We start from the raw sequence: 15,537 nt of genomic DNA, 5'->3' as shown, positions 1-15,537 counted from the left end.
AAACAAAGTTCCTTTCAATGTAACTTAATTAAAACTGTCTCAAGAGCTCAAGCTTTGAGTCAAGCTTGGACGTTAAGCAAAAGTTTGAGCTGATGACTGATGTCATAACTTTTGTCCAATTTTTCCCCAATATTCAGAGGGCCTGACATTAATGATGTCCAGTGCAATGGTGGTTTTGGAAGTGAAGTCGGAGCAGGGGGCTCGCTAAATTTTGCTCCTGCATAATGACCCCCAATTGTTGGAGACGATCTTATATTTCTTTCTTTGGACGGACTGGCTCGAGGACTTTGCTTTAATTTAGGAGATCCATGCCTGGTGGGATTTGGCATTAAGACTACAAAAGGTTCAGTAGACTTTGGTCTTAACTTATTCTTATCACAGACAATATTTTCATTATGCTGACGAATGTTCTTTGCTGGAGAATTAGTACTTTTAAAGTAAGTGGCACTTCTATTAGTATACATCCGGCTTCTTTGATAATAATTACTCATTTTGCTGCCGGGTTTTGCACAGTTTTCTACTGCTGTCGCATTTGTCATTGCACTGTAAAAGAAATAATTTTTTTTTTTTCTCTCAACCAAATAAAACAAATTTTTTATTCGGTAGAGAAAACGTGCTGACTCCATTTTGAGCAAAAAGGACTTTAATATGTATTTTATTTACGAGAAAACCGATATATTCCGACTTTTGAGAAATTAGGGCACACACGGCATTACCAATAATAATTTAAAAATTTACTTACAAAATTTGTACAATTTGAATTCCTGTTGATGTAAATATTTTTATTATTTAAAACAATACTTCCTCGAACTTTAAAGATCTGTTGAAATAACCTATCTACTTTATACGATTGGAATAAATATTCCATATGCATCTGACAGACACGAACAAAGGCCTTTATTAAAAATAACAAAATGGCCTCTTTGTCTCGATCAGGAAATCGTCCAGACTATTACTTCCACACTTAAATATTAAACACCACGTTAGAAAGAATATTTCCAGACTAAATTGCATTAACTATCGACCTTTGATTGTAAATAACACAATCAGCCCAACTGATTTCATTCTACACCACAAAATCTTATGAAAACTCTGTCACAGACTTCTGTTCACGGAATTGATATAATGACTACGTCATTTCAAAAACATCAACAATGTACTTTAAATTAACCAATGACATTTAAGAAATTTTTACCACATGACTCATGGATCCAATAAGTGAAGACGTTATATTAATATAATTTTATTAAATTATATTTTTTTAAATTACCTAAATTTTTATTTAATTATTATATATTTAATAATTTCAAAAGAAAAGGCATTTTCAAAATTGCATCTATGGTTTAAAAAACTTTTTTTTTAAAAGAAAATACTATTATATTCTAAAAATCATTTACGTCACTTCCTGTAGTAGCTTGCATGTGATTGGTCAATTTCATATGTTTATTTCAGTTGTCAGAGGTCGGCTTGGTAGGATAGAATGAAAATTGACTCTGCGTTGTTGCAAAATCTCGTGTTTCAACATTAAAAGAATGTCTTACGTTGTGGGGCGTGAATTTTAATAATAAAAGTTAGTGGAAGTTGTTAGAAAAGAAATCATCAAGTTCAGCTAAGGTAAAAATTACAATAATCTATAATAATTTGGCTTTTTTTTTACAAATGCTCTCCCATGGGACGTCTACACTCTTTTTTTTTATATAGCTAGGCTTACTTATTCTATCTATTGTGTAACTTTTATTTCACATTTAAAACCTTTTGCAAAAACTTTCATAATTATTATCCTTATATTTGTTTTCGCCTGGACGCTTATATTGATTTTTTATATTGTAAATTTCAATAAAAGTAAGTATGCTTATTGGTTTTCTTAACTTTTCAAGGGCACTTCATTGTATGATTTGGCTTTAAATTATATTCTAATGTTTTAATGTAACGAGAGGTGGTCTCTCATTTGAACAAAAAGCCGAAACGTACATTAGCGTCTCTTTTAAACAGGCATTATAAATAATTTTTTGTAATTTTATTAATATTGGAATTGTTAAGAAAAAATAATTAATTTGAAATTAATATTTAAACTTTAAATGTAAGCAACAAAAAAATTTTTTTTTTTTTTTTAAAGATATTGTTAATTTGTGCATATTATTAATTAATGTTCTCAATTCATTATCATAATTTTTGTAATTTAATTGCATTAAAAGAAAAAAAAATAGGTGTTTGTATGGAAAGTTAAATAAATTTTTGGTTGTTAAACAATCAAAATTTAAATTGTAATGAATAGTAAAACACAAAAGTATAAATTTTATTGATTTGTATTAAATTCATTATTTCTTTGCAAATTTTTTTTCTAAACTTTAATTTTTTAAAGGAAATCTATGAGAGTATGATCTGGTTTCTATTATTAATTTTTTTTTTTTTTTTTTTTTTTTTGAAGTTATTAAAATGAATTCGAATAATAAATCATCCACTGGGAATAATTCTCCAACCCAGTATTCTAGAATTTTGACTACAAGTCATGGGAATAGAAGTAATCTTCATTTGTCGAATAATTCTAGTAGGCAAAGTCTGCATAACAAAAAAGTATCAAATTGGGTGAATCATGTGCAATATGGCAAAAACTATTTACATCAATTCAGGTTCGTAATTAGAATTAAAAATGAAAGATAAATTTAATGAATTTTTTTTGAAGAAGAAGGAAACCATTTTAAAATTTTAAATGTTAAATTAATTAATGAGCTAAAAGAACTTTATTGTTTTTTTTTTTTTTTTTTTTTCAAATAAATGTAGTTTTTTGTTCAATTTTTTTTATTTTTTTATTTTTGTTAGCGATGTGTCATCAAATTCTAATGCTACAAGAGGTCACAAAACTCAGGTTTTTCCGAAACAAGGGGGCCAACTAAGTCCTCCTCATTCGATTTTTTGCAATGACAATTTAACTAATTTGGGAACAGATCATCATCAAGTAACTCCACCGCTTCACATTAATATTTGTGGTCAGGTAAATATCACAATAATTATACCTAATGGTTTACATTTAAGTCATATTTTTTGAGTGTTTAAAAAAATTGCTTTGATAATTATTTTAGGAATCTCCAGTGATGAGCTCAAACATTCTTAATCAAAGCCCGACAGGCTTGGTGGCAAATCCTTTAGATGTTAGGCCTAGATCTGGTCTTAATCTAGAGTTTTCACCTCGAAGAAACGTCACAACAGAATTACGTTTAAGTCCCGTTCAACTTCAACATTCTCCCCCATGCTATTGTCCTGATGATGGAAGAAAAGTTAGTGTTTTTTTTTTTTATATGTGTATATATTTAAGTCACTAATATCATCCATGTAGTAGCTATCATCTTAATGTTTTCAGTTTGAGGTATTTTATAATTTTAATTTGTGATTCAAATTATTATTTTCAGAGCGAAAGCCCTTCTCGTAAAAGGAGAAGATTATCCCGAGGTCCACATCATCCGATATTAGAACTTCCTCCTTCTCCACCACCTCAAAGGTCAATGTGGGATAATCGTCAAGTTCCTTTTGCTAGAAGTCGCTACAGTCCTTCGCTGCGTCGTACTAGATACCAAAATAATTTTGCTCATTCTCCGGTCGTCATGGATGTAAACCAGGTAAAATAACTTACTTGAATTTATTTTATAGAAAAAAGAAACATAATTATTAATTAATTAATTTATTTATTTATTTATAAGGTCCCAGTAACTTTGCCAATTAATATAGGCCATCCGTTATCGTTGTATTCTTCTGTTTCGTCAAACACATCCGCTTTGCTTCCGAACGCGTGCCAGATATATGCAACTCCTCAATTTTCAGTGGCCTCCTCTCATCAGTATATGGCGCAACAAAATCCCATGTCTCTTCCACAATACTCTCATATTCAACCCAGGGAACATCCGAAAATTCCCGGTCCTCAATATATTCCTCCACCGAATCCTTTGACGTTATCGTCGCCGTATCAGCACATTCAGACTCCGGTAAATATTTTCCGCTTTTATCGTCGAATATTTTTTTTTTTTAACTAAATAATTAGTAATGATTGTAATGGTAAATTTTTCAGAGAGCGGATCCCCTCGAATTGGATTACATTGCAGATCATCGTTCGAACGCCGTATATCACGCTCAATTGCATTCCGTTAATCATCCACCAAGTCCTACTTTACATCATCCACTTCATCATCCTGTCGTCGGAGGAGCAGCTACAACTTTACACCCTCACACTCCGTCTCCTCCGATATTTTTATCAGAAGTAATAAGAAAAAATTACATTTGAATAATGTTTCGTGTTTTTTTCTTTCTTCCATTTTTAATAAAATATTCAATTTGTATTTTTAGTCTAGAGGAAGTTCGATAGAAGTTCTACCTCAGAGAACTAGAAGAGCTAACATTTCTTCGAGAAGACATTCTCGTCGTTGGCGCGCTAATGCATTACCTCATCCACCTCATCCGCATCCGACTTCGGCACCATTTTTGTTACACTTCATGTAATGAATTTTTTTTTTCTTTTTTTCCTCTAGTTTTATTGTTTTCACGCATTTGATGTGACAAGTGGGAAAAAAATTTTCATTTTTTTTATTTTATTTTTTAGAGCGATGTTTTCTAACCCACCTCTTTCTCCATACAGCACTGAATTAAGTAGTCCTAACTCAACTGAAACAAATGAAAATTACGAAGCACTTCTTAATTTAGCCGAAAGACTTGGAGATGCAAAACCCAGAGGACTATTTAGGGCTGAAATTGAACAATTGCCTTCTTACAAGTAATTTTTTTCATTTTTTTTTTAATAACCATAAGAGTATTACTTAAAATGTGTTATTACTATTATTATTTTTTTATTACGTCATTTGACTTTGCTTTTCGATGACAGATGAGTTAGTTTTTTATATTAAAGTGACCTAGTTATATCGTTCGAGTTAATTATCTCTGTCTTTTTTAAATACCATGTAACGTTTTTAATTTTTTATATTATGCAAAGTTTTTTCTTCGATGAAATTTCTATCATTATTATTTGTGTACGGTATTTCGTTACGACACGACCTAATTATTATTATTATTATTATTATTATTATTAACAGGTTCAATGTGGAAAATCATCAAAGTGACCAAACGTGTTGCGTTGTATGCATGTGCGATTTTGAACCGAGGCAAAGTCTTCGCGTTTTACCTTGTTCACATGAATTTCATGCAAAATGCGTTGACAAATGGCTCAAGGTAAATTGTTTTGTTGATTAATAATATTAGTTATTGTTTAGTCAAATAATAATATTAATCTCTCTCTCTCTCACTCTGAGATGATTGTATAAATGTGAGAGAGAGAGGGATAATTAATACAGTTACAACTTATGTAAACATTAATAATTATTTATTAATTTTTGTTGTTGTTGTTGTGATTATTTCAGGGCAACAGAACTTGTCCCATTTGTCGTGGAGATGCATCACAATATTTTTACACGACTTCATCGTCTCCTTCATCATCGGAATGAGTGGAATGACGACGACGATGACGACGACTAAGTATTTTGGTTCGTTAAAAATAATTTTTTTTTTTTTTTTTCTTTATTCTTTATTCTCTTTATTCTTTATTCTTTATTCTTTATACTTATTATTATTATTATTAATATTATGGGAATCGTTTGTTTATTTAGATTAATCGTTCTTACACTTGACTAGAAAATTAATAATAATAATTATAAATGGAAATTTTAGTTTTCTGTCATGTTGAAATCCATATGTATATATGTTTATATTTATACATATATACATTTTTTTTTTTTAAAAAAAAAAAAAGACTACCTCGTTTAAATATTAAATTAAATTAAATTAAAATTTTTTTTTGTATAAATTGTAGGTTGTAGTGTAATAATATTTTTAAACGTGAAGGCCAAATTTTTGAATATTTTTTTTTTTTTATCTCTCACTTCAATGTTTAAAATGAAATCGATTTGTTTTTTTTTTTAATAATTAATATTATTATTATTATGATTATTATTATTATTATTTTTGTGGTTTCGTCGTTCGTTGTTTTCGTTTAAGTTTTTCTTTTTTTTTTTTTTCGTAATTAATTAGTATCATTATTATTATTATTTTGACTTTTTTTTAATCGATTATTATTATTATTATATGTTGATAATTTTGTTCGTTTAAAGGGATAAAAATTGTTTTTTTTTTTTTTTTTTTTTAATTTGTAATTAAGCACGGGTTTCAATTTTGTCTCTTTCTATTCGTTATTATCATTATTTGATTTCGGTAATAATAATAATAATAATAATTAATAATAATAAGGATAATATTTTTTCTAGAAAAAAACTTAAAAAAAAAAAAGAAGGGTTTGTTTAAAAATTTTTTACTTCGTTTTTTATTATGATCATTTATGTCAAGAATGAATGGCTCTTAAAAAAAAAATATTGTCTTATTGTCGATTCGTTAGAATAGAAAGAGAGAGAGAAAGAGAGATAGATAGATAGATAGAAAAAAGAAAAAGAAAGAAAAGAAAAGAAAAGAAAAGGAAAATTACATTGTATAGCCTTGGAATTATATATCCGTCGTTTATTTCTAGGTTTTTTTTTTTGTTTTTTTTTTTTGCAATAATTAGTTTTAAGTTTTCTTTTTGTTTTTTATTATTTTGCGAAACGCAAATAATAATAATAATCATGATAATCATAATAATGATAATTTCGTGTTAGATGTATGTAATAATTATTAATGTTTCTTTTTCTTTCTTTTTCGTTTTTCTCAAGCGAAAGACCACAACAACAAGAAAAAAAATAATTTATGAATCATTTAATAAAGGTTAAATAATCAATAATCAATAATCAATTCTAAAAAATAAAAAAAAAAATGCAAAAAAAAAAAAAAATAATAATAATAATAATAAATATTTATTAGTATTAGTAGTAAGAATAATAATAATAATGTATTGTGTGTGCGTGTCATGGTGGCTTGCCGATTTATATATATGTTTTTTCTAATTATTTTATATATATATATAAAAATTGCTTTTGCCTTAATGTTTTAATTAATTAACCGCTTAATCGATAAAATAAAATTCAATCTCATAATAATAATAATAATAATAATAATAATAATAATAATAATAATAATAATAATAATTTCTCTTTTTCTTTCTATTTTTTTTTTTGTTGTTTTTGTTGTTGTTGTTGTTATCGATGTTGTTGTGTTCTCGAAAGAGAGAGAGAGAGAGAGAGAAAATAATACTCGAAGAAGCAAAAATGCTTCTGCTTTTTTTTTTTTTCTTTTTTTTATTTTTACATTAATTAATTTAATATTAATTGATCGATTGTCTTATTATTATTATTTTGATTATTATTTTTTATTTGTAATTATTATTATTATTATTATTATTTAGTGAAATTGGGGGGGAGGGGGAGGGGAACGAATGAGTTATCCGAATCGATTGGTAAATTAATTTAATTTATGTATATTTTTTTTTTTTTTTTTAATTAAATTTTTTTTTTTTTTGTTTTATGGATTTGTAAGAACTGAAAACAATTATTATTATTATTATCGATCGTTTTTTATTATTTTTATTTTGTTTGATTGATCGATTTAAAAGCGTTTCTTAAATTTTAATATTATTATTATTAATATTATTATTGATTTTTTTTTTTTTTTTTTTTTTTTTTTTGGCATCTGTAATTATTTATAAGTTATGTATTTGATTGATTATTAATATTATTATTATTATTATCATCATTTAAAATTTGTATTGTATTTTTCTATAAGATGATGATGATGATGAAAATCAAGGGGAAAAAATCGTGGAAATAGAAAATCGTGGAGGAAGAAAAAAAAAGTTATGTATCAGTTATTTTTTTTTTTAAATCGAGAAAATTTTTGCAAATCGATTTTATTTATTTATTTATTAATTTATTATTTTTTATTTAATTTCGTGCTCGTTTACCATCGGAAACGACGATACCGGAAATCATTCATTTTTTTATTTTTTATAGAATTATACAAAAATTGATTGCGCAAAAAAAATATGATGATGACGATGATGATTTCCAATAATTCGATTGATTTTCATCATCTATCTTTAGTGTTTGCTTTGATGATATTTTTTTTTTTTTTTTGTCATGTAAATATTATGTACATGGATGCCAAAAAAAAAAAAAAATCAAAGTGAAAATTGTATTGAAAAGTCAATAATAATATCGAAGAGAGACGACGACGACACATTTTTAGAAATGCTTTTAAACCCACGGGGGGGAGGGGTAGGGGGAGGAGCATGTTTAAAAGATTTTCAAAGGAAAGTCGATTGAAATTGTTTTCGGTTCGTTGGGAAAAAAAAAAAAATTGTACCGAATTTGTATGATTGTAACGGATTTTAATGATTTTTCCACTCTTTTTTCTTTTTTATTTTTCCGCCCCCGCGTCACGATCTGCGTGACACACATCACGCAGTAGCGTATTAATTAATTAATTAAAACGTGGAATTGAGTTGCGTAAAGTTACGCAGAGTTACAATCGAAAAAGAAAAAAAAAAAGAGTGGATAAACTAAGTGTGTATTTTTATTATTATTATTATTATTAATTAGCGTGAGGTGTAATACGTGTGTGACTCGAAAAGGTCTCGCGGTTTTAATATTCCTATTTTTTTAAAAATAAGTTAGAATTTTGAATCCCCCCTCCCTTCGACTCCTCCCCTTCCTCTTTCCCCGCTCCTTTTGTCTCCTCCCCTTTCTCTTTCCCCCTCCTCCTTGCACCTCCCCCCTCACTGAAGTCGGACGACGAACGGGCATCGTCATCATCATCATCATCGTGTCTACGAGCCAAACGTGTAAATCTAAATGGACGACTAAAACTGTAAAAATTTACATCGGAGCGTGACGAACGGATTTGATCTACCTCCAAGAATTTCGAGATATCGAATCGAGAGATGATTGCGTGACGATCGATACAGGTCTTGGACTCGACTTCGAGATTTTATTTGTCGGTGGATGAATGAACGCTTTCATCGTCGGTCGAAGATGTCGGTTGTTTTCCCGTCCGCAAGGAAAAAATTGTGTGTATCCTCTACTAATCTCCTTTTGCTCGTTCGTTTGTCTGCATGATAAAATCCCCTCTCGATTCGTGATTCGATTTTTTAATTTGTGTTAGGTTAGGGTAATGTAAAAATTATAAAAAAAAAAAAAAAAGGAAAAATGGATTTTCACTAGTTTAGGTTAAAGTTTAAGTTAAAAGCAAAACAAAACAAAACAAACAAAACAAAATGGTGTGCCTTCGACACTGACACGTTAGTTTTTTATTTATAAAATTTAAAATGGCTACTACTGCTATTACTACTACCACTACTACTACTACTACTGTTACTCTACTATTAAATGTTTTCCACATTTTGGTAATGGATAAATTCTTATTGTAATGATAATAATAATAATAATAATAATAATAATAATAATACTAATTATAAAAACCTCCTAGTGTAGGTTATCCCGTAGAATATTTAATTTAAAAAAAAAAAAAAAAGTCAATTAACAAACTATGAAAAGTCACACGATTAATTGTATAAGTGAGAGGAGGTTTTAATTTTTTTTTTATTGATTGATTTATTGGACCATAAGGAAAGCGGAAAGAGTTTGATTGAGGATTTGAAAAAGGGAGCAAAAGAGAAATAAAAAAAAAAAAAAAAAAAAAATTAGGATTAGTGTTGGTGAATGAATGAAAGAATGAATGAATGAGAGGGAGGGAGAGAGAGAGAGAGGGTGCAAACGGGATTTTGTTTGTTTTGAAAAATGAATCCGCCATTGTGATTAATTGTCGAGAATGTAGAATTTTTAATCTAATTAAACCTGCGAAAAACAATCAATGAAAAATTATTATTATTATTATCATTATTATTTTTATGGGAAAAAGGGGAGAGGAGAAGGGGAGGGAAAAGAAGAAAAGCCGCCGACTATTGTTAGCGTCAGTTTTAAATTATTTAGAATCGTTTGTTGCGAATCGGTTGGTGTCCGTCCCTCTTTCCAAAAAACAAAACTCACTGGCAGAAACAAACAAACAAACGCATACAAACACACAGGACAGGTGCTGTCGCGAAAAATGATAATAATTTTTGTGTTTGTAACGTTTAAACTTGCGTTTGGTTCTCCAGTTCAGTTAAAGATTTTTTTTTTTTTTTTTGGGGGGAGGGAAGATGTAAAAAAAGATCAGACTCTGTTTCTTCTCTCTCACTCTCCCTCTCCGTCTCTCTCTCTCTCTCTCTCTGACACTTTCAAATTTTTATTTTCTATCCGCCATTATTTTTTTGTTTTGTTTTTTTTTTTTTTTACAAAGGCTCGTCAGTTTTTGTTTGTTTGTTTGTTTGTTTTATTATTATTGTAAATGAGACTGGTCGTATGGAAGACTTGGGTATTTATTTTTCGTTCGCATTAGAAAGACGAAGATGATAAGAAAATGTCGGCGATGACGCGGCCGTGTGTCATCGCTGCCAATTTTGAAAAAAAAAAAAAAAAAGTTTCGAGTACAAATAAATGAATGCCATTGAAAAATTGATTGTCGTCGTCGTCGTCGTCGACGATGTATCTATTAAGTTTTTTTTTTTTTTAATACTATTTAGAAGTTTGCGTGAGTGCGTGAGTGCGTGTACACGTGAAAATGTTTTTTTTTAGCGACAAAGTTTAAATTTTTCTTTCTGCTTCTACCATTTTCCCACCACCACCACCACCACTACCCCTTCTTCATTATACCTACTCCTCGTTTGTTCGAATGTCTCGTGCAATTTTCCCGTCGCGTAAACGACTCGTTTGTTTCTTTTGTTTGTTTGTTTGTTCGTTCGTTTGTTTTATTTTTTTTTAAACGTTTCATTGCTTTTTTGTCCGATTTTTTTCGTTACGCATGTTTATCGCAATCACGTGCAATAAAAATAAAATTTTTTTTTTTCGTAATAACAATTAAAATAATAATAATAATAATTATTATTATTATTATTACTGTTACTGTTACTGCTACTGCTACTGCTACCGCTACCGCTACTGCTACTAATATAAATTAATTATAAGATAAAATGATTGATTGATTGATTGATCGTTCGTTTGTTTGTTTGTTTGTTTGTAATCATTATTAGTAGGATGATGCTATTTTATTATTATTATTATTAAAATTTTTTTTTTTAATCGAAAATTTTAATTTAATCGTGATAATCTTATATGAATAATAATAATTATGATAATGATAATGATAATAAAAATTAAAATTTGTATTTTGGTTTTTTATTTATTTATTTATGATAATAAAATCGTCGTGACCTTTAACCTTTAATTGAAATTTTTTATAATCGGTGAATGAAGGAAAAGTGAAAAAATGATCGATCGATTGATTGATTGATTGTTTACCGGCTTTTGGAAAAAATTTCGATTGAAACTGGAGTCAAATTTGAATGCATCATCAACAACCGTTTGTTCGTTTGTTTTCGTTTAAAAATATTTCAATTATTGTTAAGGAAAAGAGATGAGATTTGAGTTTCGCTCACATTTAAAAAAAAAAAATGTCGGATTTTTCGAAAAAAAAAATAAATAAAAAAATTTTTTGCTGTAGATTACTATTCGTTTATTCATATATATTTTTTTTTGCTACGGTTAATAAATTATTTACAATGTTTATCATCGCAAAAGATTGCTAGTTTTTTTTTTTTTTATTATTATTATTTGTTTATTTTTCGTACAAAAAAAATTTTTTTTTTTTAGATTTGTTTATTTACATTTATTATAATTATTAATAATTATTCGTGTCGTTATTTTATTAAATTTACAATAAATAATAATAATAATAATAATAATAATAGTAAAAAATGTATCGGGCTTTTAACGGTATTTATAAATTAAGTTTAAGAAAGAAAATGTTTGAATCGTCAAAAATGTATTACGGTAGTAAAAAAAAAAAAATTAAAAAAAAAGCCGCCATTGTTTTATCCGGATCTGGAATGATGGACGGTACTGAAATTCACGAAGCATCAGCATGTGCCGTACATTTAAGTAGACTCGATATACAACCAAAATTTTTTTCAGTACCATGTCCCCAAACGGATGTTATCGATCATTACAAGGTAATTTAATAACCAATCGAAGGGATCAATCAATCGATCAATCGATAATTCATTGATTTATTTTTATTCCAGTTAAGTCCAACGAACGAAATGCGTAACGCTCTTGTTGAATCCGCACGTATAGCACGTGGTAAAATATGTTCGATAAATAGTTTGACATCGGACGAAGCAGACGTTCTTATATTTCCAGGAGGATTTGGAGTTGCCAAAACTCTGTAATTATTACATAAAATATTTTAATAATTTCCCTTTCCCCTCCCCCGCAACTACTCATAAATTTTTTATTTTTTTTTCCAGTACGACATTTGACAAAGATGGTGCCAATTGTGGGGTGAACGAAGAAGTCGTGAGAGTTGTAAACGAATTTTGCGCGTGTCGTAAACCCATGGCTTTCACGTGTATAGCAGCCATATTACCTGCAAGAATATTTCCAGGTGTTAAAGTAACATTAGGTAAAAAAGGAGATCCTAAAAAATGGCCGCACAGTGAGGCCATAGATACCGTGTCGGATATGGGTGCTGTCGTCGAAGTTAAAAATGTCGATTCTTTCACATTCGACAAACAATTTCTCGTTTTCACCACCCCTGCTTTCATGTACGAGGGTACATTTTATCAAATATTCGAAGGAATTGGTAACATGATCGAAGCCCTACAAAAAATAATGCCTTAAAAATAATTTTCTCACCCCCTCCCCCCAATCACTTTTTCTTTCTTTTCTCCAACCGTTTCTGTAATGAAATTTTATTATTATTATTATCAACATCATCTTAATATATATACACACACAACACATGAATGTACGAATTTCAAAATTAAAAACAAAAAAATTTTTTTACAAGTGTAAATAATTATATTATTATTATTATTATTAAACGATACATAATTGTCCAACATGATTGTAATTAATTTATTGTTAAATTGATGACGTCATTTGATTTTTTAAACATTTCACGCGCTAGATGAGTTTGTGCAGTTAAACGTTGTCTACGGATTCTATTGTATGTTTTTCCGGTTGAATTAATTGATTGAACGTAGGTTTTGACCTGAAAAAGAGGGCAAAGGTTAAATATTTTGCTTGTTACAATTAGGGTAAGTGTTATTACTATTATTTTATTTTTTTTTACTTACTTTGAATTTAGGAATTTGTTCTTCATCCATGTCCTCCATATTTGATTTATCACCGTCGTTTAATGTCGTTCGAGAATCCTCCGTATCATCATCATTAATATTTTTATTAATGTTAACTCTTCTAACGGATGCCAATCTTTCGTTTATTTGTATGTTGGAACCATCGTAAATCATTTTCAATAAAATCCTTGCAATGTTTTTGGCATCGTCCAAACCGCAATGTGGCCTCCCGATAAACTCCATGTTTAACATTTCCAACATTGTTTTCAAACAAATCCTATTCTCTCCTTTTTGATAAAAGTTTTTAAATGTTTTTTTTAAATTAACCCATGTTTTACCCCATTTTGGTATTGGTACATTCGAATAATGACATTGGCTTACTAAAAACTTGCTCATGTCCCAATTACCATCTGTGACAACTGCATACCTTTTGTTTTTCGTACCTAAATTATGTTTTTTCAACCAGTTATTATAATGTGATAAAACTTTATCGAATGTTTCTGCATTATCTACTTGTTCTTGTGTGATTCCAGTGAGTTCCATACAATATTGAGATAATTTGGGATTTATTCTAGGTTTGCAATACATTCGAAAACAATCTTCGATTTTTTGTTTTTTACTATTAACCAAAACTGCTGGAAATTCTATTATTTCTTGCCTGAAATAAAACACAAAAGTGTAATTATTGTTACAAGCTTTATCTATTTAATTAAGTAATATGTATTTTAACAAGATCAAAGAATCATGAATCTCGAATGAAATATTATCATCTTTTTGTATTAACATAATTACCTATCAATTTTTTTATTATCACAAGTCGCTTCAAAATCGATAACTACATAATAAGGAAAAATCATATTTGATACAGACATATCTTTTCCAGATGCTAAAATAACTTTTTCATAACTTTTTTTAAGTCTTTCTTTAAGTTCATCTTCACTCCCATTCGAATTGACATGAAATGATTTTAATTTATCCATAACTTCCTTTAAATTCATTCCATCCACTCTGTCGTTGACATCAATTATTTCTCTAAAAACTGCTTCGGGTAAATTTTTACAATTATCGATATTTTCCAAACGTTCTCCTTTTGATATATCTTTAAAATCGTTTAACTGAAACTAAATTAAAAAGGAAATTAATGTCATGGATTCCATTTGAATTCTAACCTAACCTCGTTAGAAAATTTATTAATTTAATTCGCGTATGATAAAATAAAAAAAAAATTATCAATTAATGATAAATATATAATTTTACGAATTATTTATCCTCTTAATTAAATATTTTATTTTTTTTTTTTTTTTAATTCAATTTTAAATAATCATTAAAAAATTTCACTTGTGATTTATTATTACGATACGTGTATTTAATAAGAATTAAACATTTTTCCAATACTTTTTATAATAAATACGATAAATGATAATAAAATATCACTCACGACTCACCATTTTAATTAAATTAATAAAAAAATTAATTTATTTTTATATATATTTGTGCAATTTTTTAACGACTTATATAATAGGAAATCAGTTTTAACCTCTAAAAACAATTTGATTGGTTGAAAAACGCGGATTTTGAATTTAACGGTCGTCCATTCTAACTCCATCTATCAACCGTTCTTCTTTCATCTTACGCTCTATATAAATAATTAATTACTTTTCAATATTATTTTTAAATTTAAAATCGTTTTAATTTTAACTCATTTTTAAAGCCAAAACCAACTCTCACCTTTTCGTATCAATTTAAATTATATTCTCATTTGAAAGGATTAGAAATAAATAAATAAGTAAACGGATTCTTTTTTCATATTTTATTTTTATACATTAAAAAAAAATTAAATTAAATTAAATCAATGGCGACGTTTTTACATTTAAAAATAATAATAATAATAATAATAATAATTAAAAAAAAAAAAAAACTTTTAAAAATCAATTTGTTCCCGCGTACATCAATAGATGTAAAATTTTACATTGCGATATATACCCTAACCCATAATTAAATGTTGTTTTATATTCGGCTACGCTCGGTTTTCTTTTCCAATCGTTTCGATCATCTTCGTCATCGTCGTCGTCGTCGTCGTCGTCGTCGACGACATCGACATCGTCCTCGATCTCGTATTGTACGATTTTACCCGAAGTGGCGAATCCATTTGATTTGAATTCCTGCAAAATCAAAACAAACAAACAAACAAACATTAATAGTAATAATAATTTTCTTATTTTTTACGTTTATTTCCATTTCCCTTACCCCCATAATCGAATTTCTTATTTACCCATAACATGCACGCACACGCACACGCACGCACTCATTCTTTTTCCGACACGTCGTGCATCATGCAATTGAAA

General features: G+C 28.3%; 5 protein-coding genes across 5 annotated transcripts; 2 read left to right on the top strand and 3 right to left on the bottom strand.

Moving 5' to 3' along the window:
* Positions 1-59: 59 nt before the first annotated feature.
* Phum_PHUM353060 (Proline-rich nuclear receptor coactivator, putative) lies at positions 60-874 on the bottom strand (the record flags this gene model as incomplete). Its single annotated transcript, XM_002427871.1, has 2 exons — positions 60-543; positions 834-874. The coding sequence occupies 2 exons, from the start codon at positions 872-874 to the stop codon at positions 60-62; spliced, it is 525 nt and encodes a 174-aa protein (XP_002427916.1).
* Positions 875-2,436: 1,562 nt separating this feature from the next.
* Positions 2,437-5,483, top strand: Phum_PHUM353050 (RING finger protein, putative; the record flags this gene model as incomplete). Its single annotated transcript, XM_002427870.1, has 10 exons — positions 2,437-2,630; positions 2,821-2,992; positions 3,081-3,275; positions 3,408-3,614; positions 3,792-3,977; positions 4,061-4,249; positions 4,336-4,484; positions 4,589-4,759; positions 5,076-5,211; positions 5,400-5,483. The coding sequence occupies 10 exons, from the start codon at positions 2,437-2,439 to the stop codon at positions 5,481-5,483; spliced, it is 1,683 nt and encodes a 560-aa protein (XP_002427915.1).
* Positions 5,484-11,809: 6,326 nt separating this feature from the next.
* On the top strand, positions 11,810-12,734 carry Phum_PHUM353040 (uncharacterized protein; the record flags this gene model as incomplete). Its single annotated transcript, XM_002427869.1, has 3 exons — positions 11,810-12,064; positions 12,137-12,279; positions 12,362-12,734. 3 exons carry the CDS (start codon positions 11,810-11,812, stop codon positions 12,732-12,734), a joined length of 771 nt encoding a protein of 256 aa, XP_002427914.1.
* Positions 12,735-12,966: 232 nt separating this feature from the next.
* Phum_PHUM353030 (3' histone mRNA exonuclease, putative) lies at positions 12,967-14,895 on the bottom strand (the record flags this gene model as incomplete). Its single annotated transcript, XM_002427868.1, has 5 exons — positions 12,967-13,107; positions 13,193-13,850; positions 13,985-14,291; positions 14,778-14,828; positions 14,892-14,895. 5 exons carry the CDS (start codon positions 14,893-14,895, stop codon positions 12,967-12,969), a joined length of 1,161 nt encoding a protein of 386 aa, XP_002427913.1.
* Positions 14,896-15,120: 225 nt separating this feature from the next.
* Positions 15,121-15,445, bottom strand: Phum_PHUM353020 (uncharacterized protein; the record flags this gene model as incomplete). The annotated part of the gene is made up of 2 exons (XM_002427867.1): positions 15,121-15,354; positions 15,419-15,445. The coding sequence occupies 2 exons, from the start codon at positions 15,443-15,445 to the stop codon at positions 15,121-15,123; spliced, it is 261 nt and encodes an 86-aa protein (XP_002427912.1).
* Between the last annotated feature and the right edge of the window lie 92 nt (positions 15,446-15,537).

This window comes from Pediculus humanus, genomic scaffold (assembly GCF_000006295.1).
Source record: "Pediculus humanus corporis 1103172107764 genomic scaffold, whole genome shotgun sequence".
Classification (NCBI taxonomy): Eukaryota; Metazoa; Arthropoda; class Insecta; order Psocodea; family Pediculidae; genus Pediculus; species Pediculus humanus.
This window is presented reverse-complemented; position numbering and strand designations above follow the sequence as displayed.